General features: G+C 48.3%; 2 protein-coding genes and 1 long non-coding RNA gene across 3 annotated transcripts; 1 reads left to right on the forward strand and 2 right to left on the reverse strand.

Annotated features, from left to right (window-relative positions):
* The first annotated feature begins 875 nt into the window (after nucleotides 1-875).
* Nucleotides 876-20,844, forward strand: LOC146889993 (uncharacterized). The gene is made up of 3 exons (XR_014999540.2): nucleotides 876-935; nucleotides 15,816-16,015; nucleotides 20,555-20,844. It is a non-coding gene; the product is annotated as an uncharacterized LOC146889993 (long non-coding RNA).
* On the reverse strand, nucleotides 6,195-12,299 carry Klk6 (kallikrein related peptidase 6). The gene is made up of 6 exons (XM_048438208.3): nucleotides 12,051-12,299; nucleotides 11,553-11,613; nucleotides 10,965-11,121; nucleotides 9,119-9,366; nucleotides 8,559-8,695; nucleotides 6,195-6,474 (listed from the first exon to the last, which is right to left on the reverse strand). The coding sequence occupies exons 2-6, from the start codon at nucleotides 11,605-11,607 to the stop codon at nucleotides 6,316-6,318; spliced, it is 756 nt and encodes a 251-aa protein (XP_048294165.3). The 5' UTR covers nucleotides 11,608-11,613; nucleotides 12,051-12,299; the 3' UTR covers nucleotides 6,195-6,315.
* A 103-nt stretch (nucleotides 20,845-20,947) lies between the features above and the next one.
* Nucleotides 20,948-25,317, reverse strand: Klk7 (kallikrein related peptidase 7). The gene is made up of 6 exons (XM_048438209.3): nucleotides 25,163-25,317; nucleotides 24,576-24,706; nucleotides 24,071-24,230; nucleotides 23,680-23,927; nucleotides 23,404-23,540; nucleotides 20,948-21,724 (listed from the first exon to the last, which is right to left on the reverse strand). The coding sequence occupies exons 2-6, from the start codon at nucleotides 24,646-24,648 to the stop codon at nucleotides 21,569-21,571; spliced, it is 774 nt and encodes a 257-aa protein (XP_048294166.3). The 5' UTR covers nucleotides 24,649-24,706; nucleotides 25,163-25,317; the 3' UTR covers nucleotides 20,948-21,568.
* Between the last annotated feature and the right edge of the window lie 745 nt (nucleotides 25,318-26,062).

The raw sequence follows: 26,062 nt of genomic DNA on the forward strand, positions 1-26,062 counted from the left end.
GCCAAGGAAATTATAACGTCCTACTTGCTCTTTTACACAACTGAATACCTGTAGGAAGGAACCCAAGGGTTCTCAAAGGAGTGAAATCTGGCAGATTGGATGGGTTCCATTTTATAAAATTTCATCTATTCCTGAGAGAATTTTGGGCACCAAAGACACTCCACTTGGAGCTTGTGTTTTTCTTGACAAAACTGGCCTTTGGGCAAAGAACTTTCCTTGCCTCAATTAATGGCAATATGCATGCTGTCCAAACTGGACAAGCAGGATACAAGCAAACGTCTTTAGAATTTTCCTGCCTCTAAAAATGGTGTGTCAGATACTCTAGGCTTTAATGAAAGTTGGTTACCCAATGTTGTAAATGAGACTTCGGGTGATTTCCCAGGCAGTCAGCTGTTTCTGTCATTTCTTACACCTTTTGGAAGTAGCTTGCTTGTACTTCCTCTTTACTCGGTAATATTATTTTCCTTTTCAGGTCTTTGATGGGGTTGAAGACTAGATAGTCATAGCTAAGACATTTTTAGTGTAATACTTAGACTCCTCAGTATAGGATAAGCACTGAAATCATCTCTGTTGCTAATTACATTAGACTGGACATGTAGCATGTGTTTCTTTCTTGATGTTGTTCATGTTAGTTGTAGTTATATATTTTTGTGTGTTTTTGCCTTTTATTTTTCCTGGACAATACTTTATATTTGTTCTTATTGTATATAGTTTTGTGTTAGGCTTAGAACCCTCTTATTTAGATATAAAGGGGATGTGTGGGAATTCATTCAGCCAATAGCCTTTTGGGTACTTGCCCATTAGGGTGTGGTCTGAGGAACTATGCATGGGTTAAAAGGTGTAGGTAAAAAATGTGTTTGCTGTCTTGGGAGATGGTTGGAGTTTTGTTCATAGCTTCCAGTGTCCACAGAGGACCCCGGCTCTCTATCCTTATTGTGAGTTTTTCCCCAAATAAATACTTGTATCTTTTTATTCCAGGCTATTGTGGACCTGGTTAACTATGACTACAGTGGATGATTTTTTTGATGTGTGTTCTTCGATTTAATTTTTGAGTACTTTATTGAGAATTTTTTTGTATCAGTGATCTTAAGTGAAATTGGTTTATAATTCTTTCTTTGCTAAATCTTTGTGTGGTTTGGGTATCAGAGTGACTGTGGCCTCATGAAATTAACTTTGCAATGCTCCTTCTGCTTCTATTGTGTAGAATAATTTGAGGAGTATTGGAATTAGCTGTTCTTTGAAAGTCTGGTAGAGTTCTTTGCTAAAGTTGACTGGCTATTTTTTTCAGTTGGGAGACTTTTCATGACTTCTGTTTATTTGGGGATTTATAGGTCTATATAAATTGTTTATCTGATCTTGATTTAACTTTGGTGATACCTATCAAGAAAATTATCCATTTCTTTCAGGTTTTCTGGTTTTGTGGAGTACAGGTTTTAAAAGTATGATCTAAGGATTCTTTGGATTTTCTCAGTGTCTGTTGTTACATTCTCCCTTTTCATTTCTGATTTTGTTAATTTGGATATTCTCTCTTTGTCTTTTAGTTAGTTTGGATAAGGGTTTGTTTAGTTGATTTTCTCAACAAACCAACCCTTTTTTAAGTTGTTAGAATGGGATTTCTCCATTTAAAAAAACACGTAGACAGTGCTGTCTACAAATTCATGAGTACAGTGGCCATGTCTTGCCTAGAAGTTACTCTTTCTTAACACTCCTCCCCATTTTCTGACTCTTGAAATATTTCTGCTCCCTCTTCTGTAAATTCCCTGTGCCTTGGAGTGATGAGTGGTAATATAGAGATTCTGTTTGAGGCTGAGTACTCTATTACTGAGTATTCTTTGCAGTTTCTTAACCATGTGTGAGTCATCGAACTTTATTAGTCATCTTTTAAAAATTACTTATTTGTATTTTTTTGTGAATTGGTGTTTTTGTCTGCATATATGCCTGTGTAAGGGTGTTGAAACCCCTGGAACTGGAGTTACAGGCAGTCTTGAGCCACCTTGTGGATGCTGGGACATATCTGGATCCTCTGGAAGATTAGCCAGCGCTCTTAACGACTGAGCTATAGCCCCCTACAGTTTTACTTTTATGAGATTGTTATAATACTGTTTTGTCCCATTTACCAGCTAAGTTAATGAGACACTTTCAAATATTTTGAACTACACTCCTGAAAGAAAAACACCCAGTGTGGAAGTCATTTAAGTTTTAGACCAAAAATACAGACATCTGTAAGGTTTATTATCCAAGTACATTATATTTGAAAATATGTCTGATCTTGCAATTATTTCACATATTCTAATACTGCATATAAACTTGACATAACTACAAACTAAAAAGATTTTTCCCTTAGGAGGACTGGGAGTGCTGCTTGGTGAAGCTCGATGTTTCCCCTTGTACCACAAGAAAAACAAAGGAGATTTATTTAGGGTGCAGGGAGATGACTTAGGCAGAAGAGCACTTGCTATGCATGTATAAGGCCCTGAATTCAAATCTATGTCAAATCAGACAAGGTAGCATGTGTCATAATTCCAGCACTCCTGGTGGGATGAGACAGACAAGAGACCCCATGGGCACTCACTGATCAGCTAGGCTGGCAACACAGAGGCGGAGAGCCAGTCTCAAAGAAGGTGGGAGATGAGGAGTTACTCCTGAGTTTGTCATCGAACCTCCGCAAGAGAGCCTTGGCACACACACACCTGCGTTCACACACGTGGGCGTGCTCACTCACCCCCCACCGCCACAGGCTTTTAACATTTTGTGTAACAGGGAAAGGGATACAGCTCAGAGGTGATGCTCTTGTCTAAGGTGTATGAGACCCCAAGTTCCATTTATAGTGGCACCAAAGACAGACAAGAGGAAAACAAGAAATCCCAGATCAAACAGTACATATTTTAAGCTAAAGTTAAAGACTGCCTAGAACAGGCAAATTCTCTTTAGCATGTGAGTAGAGATCAAATGTGAGGAGATTCCACTTTAAAAAATGGACGCCCAACTAACGTACAGGCTGAATCTAAACTTCACATTCGGCTATAAAAGGTGACGGGTTGGAAGACAGTTTCAGTGTGGAAAATGGTTGGACCCGAACTGTGGACCCTCCCTGTGCCTCAGTTTCGTTGGTTACAAGCTGGGAGCAGTTACGTTTCACACAACACAGGCATGATAGGAACTAATGAGCTGACACATAGAATTATGCCCACGTGATGAATGTGTGTTTGAAGATGGCTATTACTGTGTTCTTGTGGTCACAATGCCACTTTCATTGATAGGTATTTTTGAGCGGGATCATGAGAAAGCAGGGGACCCAGGACCTCAAAAATGCCAGGCAGATATTTTACACACAGCCACACAGCCAGACCTCACTGGAGGATTCTAGGCAGGGCTGTAGTGAATTGCACCCCTACCCTCCTTTTACTTTTTAATTTGGGTACAGGACTCACTAAATTGCTCACACTGTACTCAAACTTTCTGTTATCCTGCCTTAATGGCTTAAGTAGGTGGAGTGTGGTGTTTGAATGAGAATGGTCCTCATAGGCTCATATATTTGAATGTTTGGTCCCCAGTTGATGGAAGTGTTTGGGGCAGGATTAGAAGGTGTGACCTTGTTGGAAGAGGTATGTCCGAGCTTTGAGGTTGCAAAAACCCATGTCAGGCCAGTCACGCTCTCTCTATGCTTCTAATTTGCTGAGTAAGATGTAAGTTCTTAGATTCTGCTCCAGTGCCATGCCTGCTTGCCTCCCAGCCTGATCCCTGCCTTGGTGGTCACGGATGCATCCTTCCAGACTATAAGCATGCTCCCGGTTAAATGGGAGAGAGAAGAGCCCACTTAGGGAGCTGACGTGCACCCTGGTATGAACACCCATTTTCTGTGTTCTTCCTGGTGGCTCTGGTCAGCTTCATGACTGTTTTTACTGTTCTGAATGTTTTATTGGGTGTTGGTTGAGACTGCGTGGCTGTCACTTTATCCTCCCATTTACTCAGAATGTCAGCTGCTTTCCCCCTTGTGAATTGTCTATAAAATTAGTGTTTCTTTGGTTCTTAGGTCAAAGCTCTAGCAAAGAACTTGCCCAACATGTTCAAAGCCCCTGGTTCGTTCCCCAGCGTGGTGGTTTGAGTAGAAATGGTTCCCATAGGCTCCAGTGTTCAAATGCTTGGCCCCCAGGGAGTGGCACTATTAGACGCTGTGGCCTTGTTGGAGAAAGTGTGTCACTGTGTGGGTGGACTTTGAGCTCATAGCCAGTTCACTTCCTGTTGCCTGTGGATCAAGATGTAGAACTCTCAGCTCCTCCAGCACCATGCACGCTGCCATGTTTCTCGCCATGATGATATGGACTAAATCTTTGAAACTGCAAGCCAGCCCCAAGCAAATGCTTTCTTTAGTAAGAGTTGCTGTGGTCATAGAGTCTCTTCACAGCAAGCAAAACCCTAACTAAGATAGAATCCAGCACCATACATAAAACCGAGCATAGTCTAAGTGCTCAGTAGACTGAGGCAGGGACATAAGAAGTTAAAGGCCACCCTTGGCTGCTTAAAGAGTTCAAGGCCAATCTGGGCTACAGGAGACCTTGTCTCAAGAGCTAAAAAACTCCTTAAGGTTCTAACTCAGCTCTGACCCTGTTTTTTTTCTCTCTCAGAGTCAAGCCCAGTCTCCCCTGCCGGTCCCTCAGTCACATCATCTTCCGTTGATTGATATCCCCTGTGTCACCTCTTTTTCCTGCTTCAAACCCTGGCTTCCTTTGTCTAGTGTGATCTCCAGAAGCTCTTATACCTGGGTTTCCCTTACTGCTCACCTCCACACCTTTCTTTAACCCCCTCAGTCCCAGTTCCACCTCTTCTCTCCCTGCACCATCACCAAAACTGCTCCCACACTCCACAGTTAAGGTCTCTTCCCTTTGGCTCCCCGCATACGGCTGGTCTACTTTTCCGTGCCTTCCTATGATGGTCATCATCTCAGATGCTGGTACCCGAGGTCCTTTACGACCCTTATCTCCATCACTCTTACCCTGCCGTAACAGCACAGTCCTCACACCTCCTTTTTTGTGTGTTTGTCTGATTTTTCTGAAACTCACTGTGTTCATCAGGCTGGGTTCTAAATCACAGAGATCCACCTGCCTCTGCTGCCTGAGTGCTGGGTTTAAAGGCGTGCACCACACTTGGCTTCACCTCCTTATTTTTGCTGCTACGGAAGTGACTAAGGTAACAGACACCTTCTTGTCCTGACTCCAGGTCTGCTTGGACTCTGCTTAGCTCTCAGCCCTCCTCTGCCAACAGCTGTGTCTCTCTTGGCATTACATTTGGAATTTCCATGGCCCTGATTATGATCCAGATAGATTCACTAAAATAGTTAATATTTATACAAACTAAACATAAACAAAAATAACCAAAAAGGCATAAATCAAAATTAATTGTCATGTTGTATCTGAAATAGTCACTATGTCCTATCAAAAAGAATGTTGTAAGGTTACTCTGATCCTCAGCTAATACGGAAGCAATTGTGTCTTCTGCCTTTGAGAACACTATGCCCTCCACACGGGGCAGTGGTGGCATGCCCCTTTAAGCCCAGTACTCTGGGGAGGGAGGTAGCGGTAGGTGGATCTCTGAGTTCAAGGCCAGCCTAGCTTACTGGCAAGTTCCAGGTTAGCCAGGGTTATACAGAGAAACCCTGTCTCAAACAAACGAAGAAGCACAACCAAACCCAACAACAACACAAACTAGCCCACTCTCGGCCTCTGCCTCAGTAAAGGGGCAGACCGTAGCTTCTCACCTGTGCTATGCCACTACAAAAAGAGTTTGAGGAGACTATCTCTGAGGGGCTAGAGCAAGGCAGAGGAGTCCGCAGTGGATATCACATTGGTTATAAAGCAGTAGGCATAGCTAGGCTTCTAAGGCACAGAAAGAGAACAGTGAAAAGCACTCTTTGTGTACATTTTACCGGTAGAAGTGAATGAACACTTACTCCTTGCTTCTGCGGTAAGTGTTCTTAACCACTGAGCATTTTTTTCCAGCTCTATAATATCCCAGTTTTACAAATGAGAACATTCACACTATAGAGGGAAACACATCCCAAAGGTGTTTGGACAGTAAGTGACCACATTTGGATTCCTTCTGCTAACCACACCCGTGGGGGTAGGACTGCATTCTATGCCCTCCAATCTCCCTGGGATGTAATGGCTCAGCAGGGTATAGTTAGCAATGATCTGTGCTCTGGGTCACTACATTTATTAAGCATCAGTGTCAGATCTGGGCATCTGATGGTTCAGAGAGCAGGGTAGGTCTCAGGGAGAGAGAATCTGCAGTCAGCCGGGGGTCGGGGGATATCTCATGTCAGAGCCTCTTGTTTTTTATGATGTTTCGGATCCATCTGATATAGGTGCAGACATCCGTGTAAACTCCTGGCTTCTTCTTTGATCCACAGGGCATGTTACCCCATGACACGAGGCCTCGGAGATGACCTCCACATACCAGGGGCCCTCCAGAATCACCCTATATGGAAGAAAGAAAATCAGAAACTTACACAGAAGGATGAGAAGGGAGAGGAGGAATGGGGTAGGAGAGTTAGAGACACCCAGAGATGGAAGGAAAGATTGGTACGGTAGTGTATGCCTGTCATCTCAACTACTCAAGATGCTGAGGCAGGAGGATTGCAAATTTAAGGTTAGCTTGTCCTATGTAGGAAGCCCCTGTCTCAAAGTAAAAGTGGGGTGTACCTCACTGATAGAGCACTTGCTGAGCATGCTTAAGAACTTGGGTTCAGTTCCCAGTAAAAGACAGAGGTAGAGGGGTGCCCAAGGGCACTGAGTTCCATAAAGATACAGGTGGGAGAGACGGTGTTCAGATAAACCATCACCCGAGAGGGAAGGTGGTAGGACCTGTTCCATCCCACAGCAAAGATCCTTAAAACTCAGTAAGCAAACAACCCAAAGACGTCAGGAAGTCCCTGAAACTGACCAGATGACTCGACCCCTCCTTCTCCAAGTTTATATAAGCAGTAAGAACTACTAAGGGTCATTCTCAGACAAGGTGAGCTGCCCAGAAGAGGCTCTCACCGCCTCGACCGCTAAAGAGAGACGCTCTCCAACTTGCTGAGCTGCCTGCAGGCTGTGCCGTGTGCTCTGCAGCTCTGACTTTGGTGAGTCGTCACCCACACTGGAGTGAGTCATTTCTGCTCCTGTTAATAATCCCAGTAAAACTCTTTGGTTCACCAAGTTGGACTTTGGTGCCATTCTTTGGTCAGTTGCTGTTTTTGGTCAGTTGCTGGTTCCCTGTCTGGGATGAGTAGATGCTTCTCATCACTGCAGGAAGAGATCACAGGACAGAGAGAGAGACACCATGGTGAGAGAGAGAGAGAGAGAGAGAGAGAGAGAGAGAGAGAGAGAGAGAGAGAGAGAGAGGCAAAAATGCTAACATCAGTGGGAGAGGTGGGGAAGGCAGGAACTTAAGAGGGAGACAAACACTTAATGCTCTCCACCCCTAGTTCCCAGGCCAACCATGTCTACCTGTTCTTTCTCTGCTCCCACATCACTCTCACTTTCTTGGCCTGCTCACCCCCACCCTTGCTTTCTTGGTGTGTTGATTTCAGCCCTCCATGGTCTAGAGTCATTCTGGCATAAAAAAGAGTCTGGAAGGATAATAGCTGGGGAAGCTCCAGGTAAGGTGTTGAAAACTAGGTGGATGTGGTGGCGTATGCTTGTCATCCCAGAGGCTGATGCAGAAGGATTTCCGGGTCTGGAGACAAGCTAGGGCTTGTGAATGAGCGCCACAGGAGCCCGGCTACGGGGTTTGAGGGATCAGCACAGAGTCCCTCTCTTTGCAGCTGTGATGCCCTCTCATCTGGAGCTCAGCCATTTCCGAGAGGGCTCCATGGCTACAGCTCTGAGGAAGGACGGCTCTTTGTGGCTTCCGTTTGGCTTTTGAGTCTCTCCAATTATTCAAAACTTCAACCAAGGTGACCACTCACTGGAATTGTTTCTTGAGTTTTCAGGCCACCAGGTTCATCCGTATGTGCCAAGCCATTGTAGGGTCTGCCTCTCTGTCCTCGCATCTGAACTTCCTGTTTCTGCTGGGTGTCGTGTGTGTGTGTGTGTGTGTGTGTGTGTGTGTGAACATGTGAGAGTACTTGTGCATGCAGGTATGTTCGTGTGCGCGGGGCAGCCAGCAGTCGACTTCAGGCATCCTTCCTCAGGAATCATCTGCTGTGTTTTTCTGAGACAGGCTCACTCACTGGCCTGAGCTCACCAGTTAGGCCAGGTAGGCTGGGCAGTGAACCCCAGAGATCTGCCTGTCTCTGTCCCCCAGGACTGGGATGACAAGCACATGCCATTACGCCCTTCAGCGTAGGTTCTCATAGTTGCATGGCACGTGTTTCACAGGCTGAGCCATCCTCTTAGCCCCAAGCTGGCTTGCTTCTTTTTTACCCATCTCTGCTTATGTGAGATGGAGTCTCTTTCCCCCTCTTGCCTTCCAGTGCCCTCCCAGCTGGCTTTCTCAACCTCTGCCCCACTCTCTTTTGGTCTGTGTCTCTGTCTTCCTGTTTGCGGTTGATTTCACATCTCTGCTCCCATTCTCACCTGGCAGGAATCGTTCCCTTCTTCCTTGTCACCTGCGCACACCATGTTTTGGGTGATCTTACCAGGGTAGGCATGCTCACACTCCTTGTGGGACACCAGTTGGACATCAGCACACTGAATGGTGTCTGGGAACTCACCTAGGAGGGAGACAGGCCAGGTTATGTGAGCCATTTCTCTCATGTCCTCACTGCCCTTCCCCCCATTTCCTATTGATTCCATTTTTGTTTCTCTCTCATGCTTGGAATCCATCTTCCTTGACACCATGTCCTGATTGCTCCTGTCCCCCATCATTTTTGGCCTGACGTCCTGACTAATCATTACTTCTCCATGAATTATTAGTTGCCATTCATTTTGTGGTCATGTTCTCCATGCTATTCATCCATCCATATTCTGTCCAAATCCTCAACCTTCTCGTCCCTCCATCTTTTACTATGAACAGCCCAGCCTACTGGTCCTCTCCACCAGCATCTTCTCATGGCCCGCCATCTACCATCCATCTCCATCCTTAGGACCTCTCCCTTTGGTCTCCTTGGTCCTGTTAACCATCTCCCCTCACTGACCATTTTCCATCTTGCCCCAGCCGAGGATCTGGCAGCTAGGCTTCTCCTCAAAGCAGTCTTTCCTCAAGGGCAGAGGCTGGATCTTTTCAGAGAATTTGACTTTATTTTTCAGATGCACCATCATGATGTCGTTGTCATGGGTGTCAGGGTTGTATCGGGGGTGGATAATTGTTTGATCCACAGAGATCTGCCTTTGGAAATTCTCTGTTTGCCGTAGGTTGTGTTTCCCCAAGAGCACCTCCAGATTCCTGGGAAGGAAGCAGCTAGGAATCACCTACGGCGCTGGGCTTCCCCTGAGGCTCCCAAAGAGATCACCTGCCCCACTCCTCCCTCCTCCCTTGATCTTTCCCAGCTCAGGCAAAGGCAAACTCATTCTCCTAGAATTCTGCTTTTTCCCTATGGTACTGCTTGGACATTCAGCTCCGTAACCGCACCTTCCACACACAGAGATTCTACTGATCACAGATCAAAACCACGGAAGCAGCCAAGCATGGTGGGGCACACCTTTAATCCCAGCGCTCTAGAGGCCAGTGCTGGGGGATTTCTACGAGTGTGAGGCCAGCCTGATACACGTAGTGAATTCCAGGCCAACAGGACTATGTAGAGAGACCCTGACTCAAAACCAAACAAGCAGCAAAATATGGAGAAAGGAGCTGGCAACATGGCTCAGCAGGTCCAGGGACTGCTGCACAAGCCAGTGACCCGAGTTCAGCCTCCGGAACCTACATAAAAGTGGGAGGAGAGGACCTGACCCCACAAATTATCCCGGGACCTCCAGAGGTGCACCCACACAAAAACTATTAATAAATAGACATCTGAATATATATGGGGAAATATGTCACCACTAAACATATACAGATTTTTTTCTTGCTATCTTTTCCTCAAAAAAGTAGTTTAGCAACTACTTATGCAACATTTACACTGCCATGGGTACTACATGCAATCTAAGAATAATTTTATTTATGAATTTATTTTTAAGATTTTTTAAATTTAATTATGTGTGCGAATAGGTAGGGTATGTGCATTTGAGTTCAGGTGCCCATGAAGGTCAGAGAAGGTGTTGGATCTCCTGACGCTGGAGTTACAGGCAGTTGTGAGCTGCCATATGGATGCAGGGACTGAACTCTGGTCCTCTACAGGCATGTGCTTTTAACCAATGAGCCATCTCTCTAATCCTATTTTTTAAAAGATTTTATTTGATGTGTGTTTATTGTGTGTGTGTGTGTGTGTGTGTGTGTGTGTGTGTGTATTGGCATGCATGTGCAGAGGCCAGAAGAGAGCTTTGGATCCCTCTGAGTTGGAGTTACAGGCATTTTCAGGCTGTCTGGCACGTGACAAAGGTGCTTGGATCCAAGGTTCGGTTCTAATGATTGGGAAGCAGGTTAACTACCAAGCTATTGCTCCAGCTCCTGCTTTTGTTTTTTGGAGAACACCTCTTGTAGCCCAGGTTGACCTCAAGCTCCCCGTGTATCTGAGGATCAGCTGTACTTCTGGTTCTCCTGCCTTTATCTCTCAAACGAGAAGACTACAGTGATACACTACCGGGCCCAGTTTGGGAGATGCTGGGGATGGAACCCAGGGCAATCACTCCACCGGCTCCCGCATTACCGCTCCCCTTGGAGCTCCTGCACAGGTATCCATAGACTACACAAGTGTCGCACTATTTCTTTCGCAAGGGTGTTAAGTATCCGCAAACCTGGATATCCCCCAGGGTCTTGGAACTATGGCTGCCTGGCTGATCAAAAGTGCTTACAGGATGGTGAGTGCTTAGGTCTGCCCCCCTCCTGGGTCTGCACGGCACCTCTGGATCCCCCTCCATTCTCTTCTCAGAGAAAGAGACACTCACGGTTTTTTGCAGTGGGCAGCTGTGAGCACCCACTGCGAATCAACGAGGACCCCACCACACAGCAGGTGGCCTGAGGTGTAGAGGGCGGCTTGGAACGGGTGAGAGTTCTGCAAACAGGGGCCACCGTGTACCACCTTATCCTGCTCCTCCGTCCAGGCTGAAAGAAGGAGAATCTGAGTGAGAGAAGAACTCAGAGACCCTAGACCTCCCGAGACGAACCGCCATCCAGCCAGTCCCTGACCCCATCCTCACCTCCAGCCCCACCTCCCATCCCTCCATTCCACCTCCAGCCTCTCCCCCTTTTTTGTTTTGTTGTTCCTGTTTTGTATACAGAGACAGGGTTTCTCTGTGTACCACTAGCTGTCCTGGACTCCAGCTCTGAGATCTGCCTGCCTCTGCCTCCCGAGTGCTGGGATTGAAGGCGCAAAAGGCATGTGCCACCACACCTAGACATCTCCACCCTCAAAGCCACTTTCCAGACTTGTCCTTGGCCAGCGCTAGTCTCAGAGCCGTCTAGTCCCACCCTCAACTACCCTCTGCCAACAATACTCATCCATCCACAAACCTCTTCTATGATCCTTTTATTACCTGAGTTAGCAAGAGCCAGACACATGGCCAGCATCTTCACCACCAGCGTCTTCATGGTCGCCTGGAGTGGGGAAGCCAATGATTGCATTAGTCAGGTTCTAACCTCTGTCCAGGACCCTGCCCTGCTCCTTCCTCACCCTCTCTGTCCTCCCTGTCCTGTCCTGTCCTGTCCTGTACTCCTGTCCTTGTTTGATCTCTGCCCCCTTCTCACCTCCTGGTTTTTCATTTCCCAACCGACACCTTGAGTCTGAGGGTCCTGTGAGAGCAGATGCAAGACAGGATGCAGGACCATGTCCATGGTTCCAGCTGCTTTGGGGAGGAAGCACAGCCAACCTTCCTGCCTCCCTGAATTCTAGTCTCCGTTCTGCTTACAGAGAGGTTAGTCCCAAGGGGTCACCGACATGCTTCCTCTCAGTGGGACTTTTCTTTTGTACCTGGGCTCCATCCTTACGTTTCACTCACCTCCCACATATAGGTGTTATAGTGCATATGTCTTACCGTTCGTGGCCAGCAGGTACCTGCCAACACTTAGGTGGGAAAAATGACACCACGTATGACAGGAAGCCAGAGGCAGAAACACTCAGCAAGGCAGGGTGTTCCACGGGAGAAGGGAACGAGCAGACCGGTGAAGGTTGCCTTAAGAGCCGAGTTGCACAGGGTAGGAGACACCTGGGTGCGAGGCCCTAAGCAGTAGAAACGGGAACCTGCCTCGCGCTATGGTCTCCCAGAAAGAGGCAGGCTCTGCTCTCGGGCTCTCTCAGCTTCCTTTTAACCCCTCTCTCTTCCAGTTGCCTAGCCAGGAGGAAGCCAGACACACCCTTTTCTTCACCCAAGCCTCCCACACACATTCCTTCTGCCCCATGGCTCTGCTCATGGTGACCCCTGACCAGATAACTACAGGAAGGCAGTGCCTAACTCTGGTCTGTAGTGACCCTGGATCTCTGGGTCCTGAGGGCGGAGCCGAGTCTGTTCTCCTGGGTCTGAAGGAGAAGTGCTGAGGTTTGGACCCCTGAGTCTGAGGGAGGAAGCCTGGACTCTTGAGTCTGGAGGGGACGGATGAGCCTGGAACCTGATCCAAAGAAAGAGGGTTGAGACAAACCTGCGGCGCTGATGTAGAGAGAAAGGGAGCTCCTTCTTAGTTTTAGATTTGCAGGATTTGGGACATAATCGGATTGAGTGCTGAGTGCCAGCTCCCAGGTTAGTCAGTGGTGCCCCGACCTCCACAATCACCCTGCCTATACCCATTAGGAAACCCGCAGGACCTTCTCCTGGGCTTGTATCTCTCAGGCACTGGAACCAGCCGCCCAGGTTCAGTGGGGTCAGGCTGACTCATCAGCCTGTAAGTCCCTCTGTGGGTGCTGAAGACCTCTACATCCCCGGAGAGTGGGAGCTGAAGGCCTACTGTTGAGAAAGGGTGTTTCGCTAAGCTGTCCCCCGCCCCTAACCCAGGCTGGGCCGCAGGATGAGCCGTGTGGGGAAAGAAACTTCCAACAATCAGGCATTGTCTGTCCCCAGAAATGTGGTGCCGCGCTCCCAGCAGTTCCAGGAAGAAGGGCGGCAGGCCATGCCAAGGACTTCCCTTTGTGCCAGTGTGACTAACAAGTCTTGCTGGAGCCTTGATCTGAATATTTTCAAGTTCTGGACCCTCTCCTCCAGGACTGCCCCACCTTCAGCTCCTCTGGCCCCGTTCCTCTGTGTCTGCCTGTGGAGGAAGCTCCATCTCAAACATATTTGCCTCTCTCAAGCCTTTGCTCTGTTATTTTCTCTTCTTTTTCTCATCCTTTTGTGTTCAGACTTTCTCTGTCTTTGCCTGTTTCAGCACCCCTATTTCTTCCCTCTCCCTTTCTATTTCTGCTGTCTGTCTGTCTCTCTCTGCACATGTTTTTATCTCTGTCTTTCTTTCTGTGCATTTGCTTATCTGTCTGTCTATGTCTTTTTTCTGTTTGCCTTTCTATCTGTGTCTGTCTCTTTCTCCATTTCTCTGGTTCTGCCTGGTTTTCTCTCTGTCTCTCTGTCTCATTTCTCTTCATCTCTCTCTCTATTTCCATTTTTTTGTCCCACTTGATTTCTCTGTTTCTCTCCATCCATGCCACTCTGTCTCTGTCTGTCTGTCTGTCTGTCTGTCTCCTAGCCCCCCTCCCCCGGACTCTATATATCTTCTGTTTCTCTGCTGTCTCTTTCCCTGTACTGTTTGGGGTATGAGCAGGGATGGCATGCTGTGGGGTAGAAGTTAGTGAGGTCCAGGAGGGCATGTAGACTCACTGACGCTGCATGTACAGAGAGACACACAGGTAGGGAGGACTCCCCACGAGAGACAAGTGGGAGCATTGCAGAGCTATATCACCAACTGGGAGGATTACGGGAGGTGCCTTTGAACTTGGGTCAGAGAATCAAGAGTCGGGAAGAAGAGAAGATGCAGCTGTGTGTGGGAAGAGCAGGCAGCAGTCCGTGTGGGCTGCAAGGGGTGGAGGGACCTGGGGAAGGGTGTGGGGATACGGAGGGGAAATGGAGACATACTAGGAAGCCAACAGGCAGTAGCAACAACAGGCAGTAGCAACAACAGGCATGAATAATGTGCCCCTCAGCATTGCTGGGCATGGCACCTCATGTGACCTCCTCCTGACCTCCTACACTGCTCAGTTCCCATCACTCTGGTTAAGAAGTCCTAGTTGGCACTTTACACCAGGTCTCTTCCGACCTGAGCATCTTCTGGTGTCCCACTACTTCCCCGACACAGTCAATTCCCCGCACACAACACACTGGCCGTTCAACCCTGTCCCATTGCCTCCCTTCTGTGGGGCTCACTCCTCCTTGTGTCCATGTTCTGGCTCCAGTTCAGACTGGCTCTTCACCCACCTCAGCACTCCCCATCTTCTGGGTCACTCACTAGACTACAAGAGGGTCTCCTTGCACTTTGTCTCAGCCTGAGACAGGAGGACCTTCAGAACTAGGGATCTGGGGATGATTCAGTCCCACTCCTCAGCCTGAGGCCGGAGGACCTTCAGAACTAGGGATCTGGGGATGACTCATTTGTAGAGTCCCTTGCTGGAGATGTGGCTCAGAGGTAGAATATTTTCTTAGAATCCCCTAGTGAGGGGCCTGGGATGTGGCTTATTGCTAGAGGCCCTACCTAGGGTCCCACAGTGATGGTAGTGTGTGTGGCTCAGAAGTATAACATTTGCTTAGAATCCCCCAGTGATAGTCTGGGTGTGGCTCAGAGATTGAGAACATGGCTAGCATGGGCAAATTCCTCAGTTACATTCCTCAGCATTATCAAATGGTGTTACGTGTTCTTACTGCAAAGATATGAAGTAATGTCTGTGTTAAGTAGTTTTGCATAACCATTCCACATTGCATGTGTACATTTATTGAAATACCATAAGAATGTGTAATTTTCATTTATTCCTTGAAAGTAAACTTAAGAAAAAAAGAAAGAAAACAACTAAAAGGATACAGCAGCAATCGGTTGAGTTTGGTGGCATAGGCCTGTCATCCCAGCTAGTCTGGAGGCTAAGGTAAGAACACTGCAAATTTAAGCCCATCTGAGGTCACAGAGTGAGACCCCATCTTAAAATGTAAAGGAAAAAAGAAGTCGAGGCCACAGCCCTGCGGTTCAGTATTGACCTCGCAGGTCTGAAGCCCCCGTATGGTAAAATGAAACAAAACAAAATCGGGAGTTCCTTTATATAACTCAAGATATTAAAGGTGTTATCATCCACGATGCGGTGACCCCGGCAGGTCCCACAGTGGCCTCCCACTCATCACGGACCTGCTGGGGTCACCTGCTGCAGCCGCTCGTGGGACTGGCCTCGGTCACCTGTCATGAATGAGAACAAAAGGTACATGAATTTCTAATAGGAAAGTTATCAAAGGGCCCATTTGCCTCATGTCCTGGCAGACAGAGTGCTTAGAATCCGGTCGGCCTTTTTCACTTAAACCCAGCTCAGTGGGAACTTAACTTACTCCTTTCCAGCATGGAGGCCCATGAGCGCCCTGGCTACACACTGCTTTGACCGTCCCTGCCGCCTTTCTGCGCTCCAGCTCTGGAGATCACAGCAAGTGTCCTGAGTTGCTCCATACCCTGTGGCCTCGGAGTCTCTGCTTCTTCCTCTTTGTTTCATGCTCTCCCCACTTTTTCCTGTGGACCAGCTCTCCCTTTGGTCTTGGCCGGAACACTGCGTCTTAGATCAAGTTTCCGCTGGACACCACCCAATGCCACCTGTCCCGACTGGGTTAGTCATTCTCTTGTGTGGGCTTCCACAGGTGTCTCCTTCCAGGTGTCGCCCTGGACCAGAGCCATTTGTATCAGTGTCCGTCTTCTTCACGGGATCTTGAGCTCCACGAGGGCATGGACTGCGCTGACTCACTGCTGCATCCACAGGGAACTCAGGAAATGCTGACCTATGACTCCTTTGTCTTCATCACATCCACTCCAGCGGTAGACAGGAAAACCCAGGCACAAGGTAGGGAAGTTCATCGCTTAAGCACAAGCACCCAGGAAGTGATAGAGCCTGCATGACTTCCAACACTGAGGTATTCCAATCGACCACAAGCCAAAATGGCAGCATTCCAATATGAGGATTCTAATATGACCTGCCCCAATATGTTACAGTCTAACCTGATGTATTCTTTTTTTGTTTTTGTTTTTGTTTTTGTTTTTTTGAGACTGGGTTTCTCTGTAGCTTTGGAGCCTGTCCTGGAACTAGCTCTTGTACCCCAGGCTAGCCTTGATAGAGATCCACCTGCCTCTGCCTCCCAAGTGCTGGGATTAAAGGCGTGCGCTATCACCACCCAGCTAACCTGACATATTCTAACACAGTGTATTCCAACATGGTATGTTCTAACTTTGTTCCAAAATGGGATCTTTCACCATAGCAGTATCCTAACATGGACATATTTCAACACTGCAGTGATTCGGCCCATCTCTTTACAATTCCTTACTACAATACAAGGTGAATAGGTCCAGGAGGAATCATTCATGAGGGGAAAGGAGGGGACACATAGGATTTGAGTCTCTAGAGGTCTACCCATGCCTATTCCTGTCCCATTGCCTCCTCTCTACTCCCATATTACTGGTGGGGTTAGAAAATCTTTAAAGAGAGAATGGCCAGTGACCTTCATTGTCTTCCCATCCTTATCTCTGGGCAGACCCTGCACGGTTAAGTGTCTGAATTGACTTATTCAGGAAAAATGTCGGAAGTAATACAGAGTGAGAAGCAACTCTTGCTGGTGCTTTGTGCTGATGCTGGTCCAGTACTGTTTACATGTGAAACCATTTCATCTTTATGAAGATGCCAAGAGGTGGGAGCTTAGCCTCCTGCTTAAAGGATGAAGGAACAGGGATGGGGAGAAAGACAGCAGGACAGTAGGTTGGGGCTGTAGCTCAGTGTAAGAACTTCTACTTACCTGGGGGAGGAGAAAGAGAGAGGAAAAAAGAAAGAGAAGAGGGGAAGAGCCAGAGAGAGAGGGGGGAATAAGGTGGAAGGGGTAAGGGAGGGAGACAATAGGAAAGGAAGGAGAAAAAAGAGAGGCAGAGAGGAGGAAGAGAAGAGGGAGGAGAAGAGGTGAGCAGAGAAAAGGGGGGACATGGGGAGGACATGGGAGGGATAGGAGGCTAGGGGAGGAAGAGGAGAAGACAATGATTAAAGAGAGGAGAAACAACAGGGTATTACTGGAAAAATTGGCGTTTCTTATATTTTGGCTGTGAGCTTAGCCTTTAATGGCTGAGCCATCCCTCCAGGCCAAAAAAATTGGGTTTTCTACTTTGAATTGTTAGTCCTGTTAATAAGAAAAAAACTAAAAACAGACTTGGGTGATAATTTTATTAGAATTTTGGGGGATGGGTGTATATGAAATTATCAAAAATTAATCAAAATATTGTCTTAAAAAAGAAGGCAAGCTGCCTAGTGGAAAGAGAGAGAAGGGCAAGAAAGAAAGTTATGGTTCTTACTGGCATGTTCGGCAGTGGAGGCTGGCAAGCCGCACAGTGGCAGGGGAGGGGTCTTCAGAGAAAAAGCGAGAAGCCCCGAGTGTCAGCGCAGGTGTACCTGGACTTTGAGCAGTACCCGAAAGAAAAAGATTGAGAAGTAAGTCAGAAATGCAGGCAGGCAGCATGAGCTGCTCTGTGGAGGAGGGGTTTCTGGGAAGGGTAAATTCATGATCTCATTAAGGGGATAATTATTCCTCCCTTCACCTTAGCATGCCTTCAGGTGAATCAGATTTCCTGTGAGGTAGACTCCTGACCAGGTGATTGGCAGGTCCATCTGGATTGACTTTGAGGAGATAGTTGTCTATAGTAGCATGTCATGTTCTAATCTTTGAAGCAGATCAGTGTCGTGTCTCCACCCAGACCAGAGGCAGATTCCATTCTTTTGACCAGAAGGAAGCCATTCTTTTTAATGGTCTTCAACAAAGACCAGCTGTCTCTGCCTTTTCTTCCCCTCAATCCCTCCGCACCTCCCTTCCTTCCTTCCTTCCTTCCTTCCTTCCTTCCTTCCTTCCTCCCTCCCTCCCTCCCTTCCCTCCCTCCCTCCCTCCCTCCCTTCCTTCCTTCCTTCTTTCGTTCTTTTTCCTCCTTGTTCACAAACACTGGACATTTAATATCTACAAAGCTGACATGACACATGTCATGCTTATTTTTTTAAAAGAGCATCTCATATTAGTCTTTGATAGCTTCACACACACACACAGGTGTCTTGATTATACCCACCTTTTATTCTGCCTCCTACCCCCTCTGCACACCCCACCTTTTCTCCTCCCCACTTTCATGCCCTCTTCTTTCTCTTTTTCCTTCTTTTTATTTTTGTAGGGTATTGAGTCCAGTTGGTTCTGCCTAAAGAAATGTTGGTGGATCTTGTTGACTTGACCCCACCCCATTCCTTCTCTTCTTTTCTCCTTTCCACTCTCCCTTCTTTCTTCTCCTTTTACACGGGTAACCATCCTTGCTGTGTGCTCAGGAGTGCAACACCAGACAGTCCTGTCCAGAAGACAGCATTTCACAGTGCCTCTTCCTCTTATGTTCTTTTGCACATTCTTCCTCAGTGTTCTCTGAGCCTCGGAGTTTCTGATGTCACTGTCCCGTTCAGGGCTGACCACTCCACAGTTACTTTCATCACTCTGACCATGTGTGACTCTCTGTATCTCTGCCCACTGCAGAAAGAGGTTTCTCTGGTCAAGATTGAGAGCAGCATGAATCTATGGCTATAAATACAAACATTTAAAGGGCAGCTTGACAGCATGGCCTTTTAAACTAAACAACAATAGGTTACCCCATTACCTCTACTCCCATCCCAGGCCTTATGGCCTCCCAAGCCAAGTAATCAGGCCTTCAGTACCAGGCATGAATTTCCTCCTCTGAAGCAGGCTGATCACCCCCAGAACACCTCATGCCACTAATACACTAGTCGGGGTGCATTTTGCTGATCCCCACATTTTAAAGGGTTCAAAGATGCTTCTCTTTATAATGTCACCAATAAACAAGAGATGGAGTCCATTCATGAGGGAAAGCACCATCCTTGTTGGCCTCCCAGGCTGTTAATCCCTGTCTACTCACCTAACAACAAAGGCGGGGGAAGAAGAGGCACGAGGAGAGAAATAGACACACCCTGCACATGGCGACACACAGCACAGACCCCAGTCTCCTCCCAGACACTCCAAGGATCCATACCCTACCCTTCCTTCCTCAGACCCAGGAGTCCAGTCCCTGGCCTCCTCTATCAGGTTTGAGTCCAGACCCGTCATTTTCTAAACCTGTGTCTAATTTAAAGAATACCAAGGGAATCTGACGCTCCAGCTCCATGGAGTTCCATCAGCTTTTCCTCTCCTCAAACTACCCAAGCCATCATTCAACCTAAAAATTTAAAGGGTCTGGCATGGTGGTGCACATCTTTAATCTCAGCACCGGGGAGGCTGAAACAGAAAGATCTCTATGAGTTCGAGGTCACCCTGGTCTACATAGCCGGTTCCAGGCTAGTCAACACCATATAGTGAGACCCTACCTCACAAAGGTCAAGGGAGGGATTTGGAGATGGCTCAAGAGGTCAGGTGCTGGGTGTGCAAGCCCAGGAATCTGAGTTTGGATCCCAATACCAGCATAAAACACAGCGTGTGGCTGTGCAAGTGTTTGTAATCACATTGCTGAAGAGATTGAGACAAAGCCTCTCACATGCTAGCCAGTCCTTTTCTCGCTAGAGAGTGAGAGGCAGTTTCAAAAATAAGATAGAGACATCCAGTTTCAATATTCACATGCACACACCACACACACACACACACACACACACACACACACACACACACACACCACTTAGAAATAAAATAAAACATAACTTATAAAAAAAATAACCCAGAGTCACAATGGAGCTCATGAGCCCGGCTACAGAGTCTGTCTGATTGCGTACTTGGGGTGGATTGTTCGGAAGGAGCTTCGTTTTTCTTTGACCAGACAATAGACTTAGAGTTAAAACCAGTAGCTTCTGGAACTTAGCTTCTTGCATTAAATACTTGCTTGTGGCACCTACAATCTATTTGTGTGTGTGTGTGTGTGTGTGTGTGTGTGTGTGTGTGTGTGTACATAGTAGCTGCAGCATTTCTGACTGACTGAGTGCAGTCAGTAGAGTCTCTGAAGAAAGAGTGATGGGAAGAACCCAAGTGATGTTTGTGGGAAGAAATTCCGGGATAGAAACAGGAAGAGCAGGCAGGAGGGGCAGGCCCCTTTGTCAGCAGGTTCTGAGGTGTCACTGCCCAGAGAAGGAAGGCAGGTGACTAGGTGTGGCTCTACTCTGAGTCACAAAGCATGCCTCTCTTCCCCTAGCCACTGAGGAGAAGCCTACTCACCACCATCTTTCTCTGGACTCAGTTTCTGGATGCTGCGTCTTAGATGATCCCCAGAGGACCTAAGCATCCCTCTGTCACCTGAGAGAAATACAGGCCTTCCTGTCCCTTCACCTTGGTGATGTACGTTCTTGCCTTTCATTTTTTTCTACCCTCCCTCTCTCCATTTCTAGCTCCCCTTTCACATGCAAGGAAAACAGAAACCCAAGAAATAGAGAAAAGCATTCCGCCCATCAGGACCAGGCTGAAAACAAGCTACAATGTTCTTAAAGATTAAAAATATTAAAGATACTTTATTTACATCTTTATTTAGTTTTGCGTGTGAGTGTGTGTGCAGGTACACATGTGACATAGCGCATCTGGAGGTCGGAGGATAACATGGAGAAGCCAGTTATTTCCTTCTATATTGTGGGCCCTAGAGATGGAACTCGTTCTCTCAGGCTTGGCAGCAAGCGCCTTGTCCCCTGAGCCATCTTTCTCAGCCACTCTTCCTCGTGGTCTCCCTCCGTCCACTATCAATGCTTCCAGTTTCCCCACCGTTATGTTCCAGGCTGTGAGCACACACATGAACATCACTTGGATTTTATTCTGTATATGTTTCACTTGACATGTCCAGTTCAAGCCAGTCAGTACACTTTGTATCCACATTAAACATCATACAATAGCAGCCACCTTGCATAAGGCTGATTATTATAGCCTAGGCATTATTTTTCATGTGTTCATAATATTCTGAGAGAAACCAACCTACCATTTAAATAATCAAAACTTTGGAATATGTCAATAGCTTCTATTCATTTTTCCCCCTTTAATAAGTAATGTAATGAATCCAAACTTGGTGCTGTTTTTTTAAGAACTTCCCTGGAATTGGAGGGCCTGAATCAGAGGCCATGAGTGAAGGGTGCAAAGTCACCACCACTGTCCAATAAAGGGCTGTAGGAAACCCAGCTCTGTACTTGAAAGCGTTGGACTTCCGGCACCTTCCACAGTCCTGGGGTTTCTTAGTCTTTTGACTTAATTTGCTTGTAGATCTCTGGGGTTCTGATTGGTTTATAAACTTGGCATTGTGTTGAGTCTTCGCTCTATCTTGGAGGCAAGGGAGTCAGACAGGACTTGACGGCGCTGCCATGCCACAGGGTCCTTACTCTACACGCATGTTCTTGGAGGCGCACAGCTTGACTCCTGGTGCGTTAGCGATAGGTTTTCATGGTGTCTTCCAACCACTTTGTGTACTTGCAGACTTGAGTGTAGACTCCTGGGTCATTGGGCTGGCCACAAGGGTAGGTTCCCCAGGACACCAGACCTTGAAGGTTGTTATTGCACACCAAGGGTCCTCCTGAGTCACCCTATGGGGAACAGAGGAGGTTAGCTTTAGCTTCAGAGGAAAGCTCCGTGACCCCAGGTCACCCTCAGACATCGCCTAGTTCTGTCTTTGTCTTGATGAATGGAATCAGTTTCACCCTGGCAACTCATAGGAGAGCAGGGATTCATACTGTCACGGAGATGACCTGGGTTCCGTTAGATCCTCTTGGCAGGAAAGGAAGCCCTTGGGCTGTCAGGAATCTGGTCCTGGCCCGGGAGAGGGGGTATCCTGGTTCACAGGGACAGGGATATGTCTCCTACCAGTGAGTCCATCAACAAGCAACTTAACATCTGTCCTGAGAGCTGGGGGTGGGAAGAAGGAGGATAAAGAGGAGGAGGGAGAAGGAGGAGGAGAAGTGAGGGAGGAAGAAGAAGAGAGAGGAGAGGAGAGGCGAGGAGACAAGAGAGACAGGAGGGAAGAAGAGGAGAGAGGACTGGGAGATTGGAGAGAGCGTAGGGGAAGGGGGGAGAGCATAGGGGAAGGGGAGAGAGTATAGGGGAAGGGGAGAGAATGTAGGGGAGGGGGGAGAGCATAGGGGAGGGGGAGAGAGCGTAGGGGAGGGGGGAGAGCATAGGGGAGGGGGAGAGCGTAGGGGAGGGGGAGAGCGTAGGGGAGAGAGCGTAGGGGAGGGGCAGAGAGGAAAGGGAGGCAAGAGATGGAAGCCAGTCCAGGACAGAGACAGCAAGAAGAGAAGGGAGTCAAACAAAATTAGGAATAAAAAGAAAGAGGTGAAAACATGTTGTCCAAAGCCAGGCTGGTGATGAAATGAGAACTCGAGACTGGGGAAGTGGGACAGCTCCATTCTTGCCCCAGGACCAAGTCCATGGTCAGGCATCTGATCAGGCAGAAAATGTCAGTGGTCATCACAAAAAAAAAAAAATGAGTTAAAAATGAAGAGGAGGCTGGACACCAGCACCCCAGGTCAGGAGCTCAAGTCCTGCCTCAGCTACAGAGCGCTCAAGGCCAGACAGGGCTACAGAAGACTGCCTCAAAATCAAAACAGGGGGCTGCAGAGACAGCTCAGTGGTTAGGAGCACTGTCTGCTTTTGCAGACACATGTGGCTCACAACCACCTGTAACTTCAGTTCCTGGGGGCTCTAATATCTACTTCTGGCTTCTTTGGGCACCAGACACAAACGCAGTATACCAATATACATGCAGGCAAAAACATTCATACACATAAGAAATTTCAAAATAAATCTTAGAGACAAAATTTAGCAATAAATGTTCACCCCTGCAAACTCTGCCCTGGCAGGTATATACTCATCTGAGGCAGGTATATTGCTTGATCAGCCTTGGTTACATAGTTCTAGGTTAGCTTTGGTTACATCAGTTCGGGCTAAACTGGGCTTCACAGTGAGTTACAGACCAGCCTGGGCCTCAGAGGAAGACTGTATCAAAAATGTAAAAATAAAACAGTATCAATCACTGAGTTCTGAAGCTTCTGCAAAGTTTGGGCTGGAAGAAGGAGGCTCACTGCCATCACCACCTCTGCGTTTCTCAACTCCACTAATCTACTGGCCTGCGTTCATTCATTCCATGCATGAAGTGCAGTCGTTGACAAGCAGCAAGTGAGAGACCTAAGGAAGTGGGACCTGTGGCCTGGCCAAGACAGGTGATGTGAACAGAGTGGGGCTGGGGGGCGGGGCAGCAAGGGCTCACGTTGCAGGTGTTGGTCTTAGAGTCAGGAATGCCAGCACACAGCATGGTTTTCCCCAGCAGGTCCTTGTACACCTTCTTGCACTCCTTGGAGGAGATGAGCTTCACATCCGAGCACATAAGGTCCGAGGGAAAGGTCACTGTGGGGAGGAGGGCATCAGCCTGTGCTGGGTAAGGGACTGGGTAGGATGGGAGCTGAGGGGCTGGGTCAGGATTGGGGATCTGAGGGTCGAGGGCTGGGATCTGGATTTCTGCTACCGAGGGAGGAGTCTCACTCACCGTCTGGGCTGGTGGTGGTGCCCCATCCAGAGACGGTGCAGGATGTCCCTGGAGGTTCACAGCGTGATGGAATGTTGACTTTCTGGACATTGGATGACATCTTGACTGGCTTGTCCAGCCTCACAAGCATGATGTCATTGGCGTGGGTCTTTGTGGAGTAGCCAGGGTGTCGGAATGATCTGGTAGCCTTTATCCTCTGGGCACTCTTGTCCCCTATCTTATCACTGCCCAGATGCACCATGTACTGACTGCAAGAAGGAGGTGACACTCAGAGAAGGAGAGGAGAGGGAGGAGGAGGGGGGAGGAGGGAAAAGGAAGAGGGACGGCGGCGGGGGGGGGGGGGGACACCCAGAGAGTACAGACACACCCTGCCAGGCCTTGCAGTACCTACCGCATTTTACAGTGGGCTGCGGTGAGCACCCAGCGTTCGCTGACCAGCACTCCTCCACAGTGGAGCTGATCACCCCTGAGCAGGGCCACCTGCCATGGATGGGAGCCTTTTTCACATGGATAGCCATCTATAATCCTGTCTCCATTTCTGTCACCCTGGTCTGGACAGAGACAGAGACACACGTGGGCATCCAGCATCAGGGGGAGACAGACACTAAGCAGGGATTTACAGAGTCAGGGATACAATGTTCAGGAGGAAAGCCAGAGAACAGGAAGGAGGACCATGCAGAGGAGGTGAGGGTGGGCTAGGGAGAGGCATGAGACCACTCAGAAAACCTCACGACCACGGCACACATAGATTGCCACAGACTGCTGAGCCTGCAGAGGCAGGGAGCCTGTCCCAGACCCGAAGGTTCACAGTCACTGGGTCAGCCCTCCTGTGGGGGGAGCAGTCTGGGCAAGGGGGTTCTGAGTCAGAGTGTTGGGGACACTGGGCAAGCTCTCACCTTCTTGTCCAGCAGTTTCCAGGGCTAAGGACAGCAACACAGTTATCAGGGGAGGGAGCCAGACTCCCACCATGGTGTTAGTGGCTCAGGGCTGCCAGATGAGAAGTCAAATGTTGCCAGAGCTAGAATCACTGAGAGAAGAGACACTAAGATACAGGCCTACCGCTCCTCCCTTGGACCCGGGAGTCCAGGACCCAGACTGCTTCTCTCTGGAGTTCAGAAAGCTTGACAGAGCCTTCTCCCTCAGACCTTGGGGCTCATATCCCAGCCCTCCTCCCTCAGACCTTGGGGTTCATATCCCAGCTCTCCTCCCTCAGACCTTGGGGTTCATAACTCAGACCTCCTCTCTCAGACCCTGGAGTCCAATCCCAGCTCTCCTCCCTTAGATCCAAGGGTCCAGACCTCAGCCTTCTCCCTCAGACCTTGGGGTTCAGACTCATGCTCTCTTTCCTCTTTCAGACCCTCTCCCTGGAGAGCACCTAAGCTTCTCTCCGTCCATCCTGTGGGTGGATGCCTAGGCCCTTTGCCCTCAGAGCCTCCTGTCTCCAGGACGGTTTGTGCACACCCCGGCTGAAAGTCCCTCTCACCTGGGAGTGTCTCACTTGGTTGGGCTCCGTTCTGGGTTGGGAGCCCAGTGCCTTCAGCTTTCTGTCGGGCTGGTCCTTTTATACTACCCCTGCCCCCGCACCGCCTCCAGCACCCCGGGGCACAGGTGGAGCTGTCTCTGGGTGCCTTCCCTCTGAGTTTAGGGTTATCTGAAATCCCTGAGGCGGCTGTAGCAGCAGATACTGCAGATCTCTCCCTCCACCCTCTTAACTGCTGCCGGGCAGGGTGGCTCCCATGCTGCCGCCCCCGCACTTTCTGGCTCCACCGTGTCAAGGGGTCGCTCCCTGGAGCAGAACTCAAGCAGGTGCAGAGGGAAGAGGTGCATCAGTTTGGAGCCTTACAAAAATAATTTTCTAACCCTAACTTTCTCTCCGGGTGACCCAGCCGCCACACCATGATCATGACCAATGTGTTGGAACTCCTGCTGCTGGATCCAGGCCTGTCTTCGAGGCTGAACTCACTCCCAGCCCAAACAAACATAAAATTTAACAGAAGATTCCACACCCAACACCAGCAGGATGGATGCCAGTCTAGTCTCTGTCCTCGTGTTCATTTAAAAAAAATTTAAATTACCTTATTTATTGCCTGTGTGATGCACGCCATGCTGTGCATGTGGGGAGCAGAGGACAACTTTGAGGAATTGTCTCCCGTCATCACGTGGGGCCTCGATGCAAACGCCTTTACTCACCGAGCTATCTCGCCAGTGGTCATATAGATCTTTAATCATACTATACATAGGTCTCTCCACTTATTATGTTTTTATACCAAAAATGTAAACATCAAACATTATCTAATAGAACCTCCACCCCCATCCCAACAGTTTTTCTTATTTTGATTCTTTTTACAAAAGATTCCACTCTTCCTTCCTTTGGTGGGAAGAG

Source organism: Myodes glareolus, chromosome 24 (assembly GCF_982192425.1).
Source record: "Myodes glareolus chromosome 24, mMyoGla1.1, whole genome shotgun sequence".
In the NCBI taxonomy this organism is placed as follows: domain Eukaryota; kingdom Metazoa; phylum Chordata; class Mammalia; order Rodentia; family Cricetidae; genus Myodes; species Myodes glareolus.

Excerpts from the sequence above, each read along its gene's own strand:
- Klk7 (XM_048438209.3), bottom strand. The coding sequence starts at position 24,648 with ATGGTGGGAGTCTGGCTCCCTCCCCTGATAACTGTGTTGCTGTCCTTA. Across the intron at positions 24,231-24,575 it reads GGAAACTGCTGGACAAGAAG|ACCAGGGTGACAGAAATGGA; the intron begins GTGAGAGCTTGC and ends GTCTCTGTCCAG. Across the intron at positions 23,928-24,070 it reads GCAGCCCACTGTAAAATGCG|TCAGTACATGGTGCATCTGG; the intron begins GTAGGTACTGCA and ends TCCTTCTTGCAG.
- Klk6 (XM_048438208.3), bottom strand. The coding sequence starts at position 11,607 with ATGAAGACGCTGGTGGTGAAGATGCTGGCCATGTGTCTGGCTCTTGCT. Across the intron at positions 9,367-10,964 it reads GCTGCCCACTGCAAAAAACC|GAATCTGGAGGTGCTCTTGG; the intron begins GTGAGTGTCTCT and ends CTTCCTTCCCAG. Across the intron at positions 8,696-9,118 it reads CTGGGGCAAGATGGAAAATG|GTGAGTTCCCAGACACCATT; the intron begins GTCAGTGAGGGG and ends TCTCCCTCCTAG.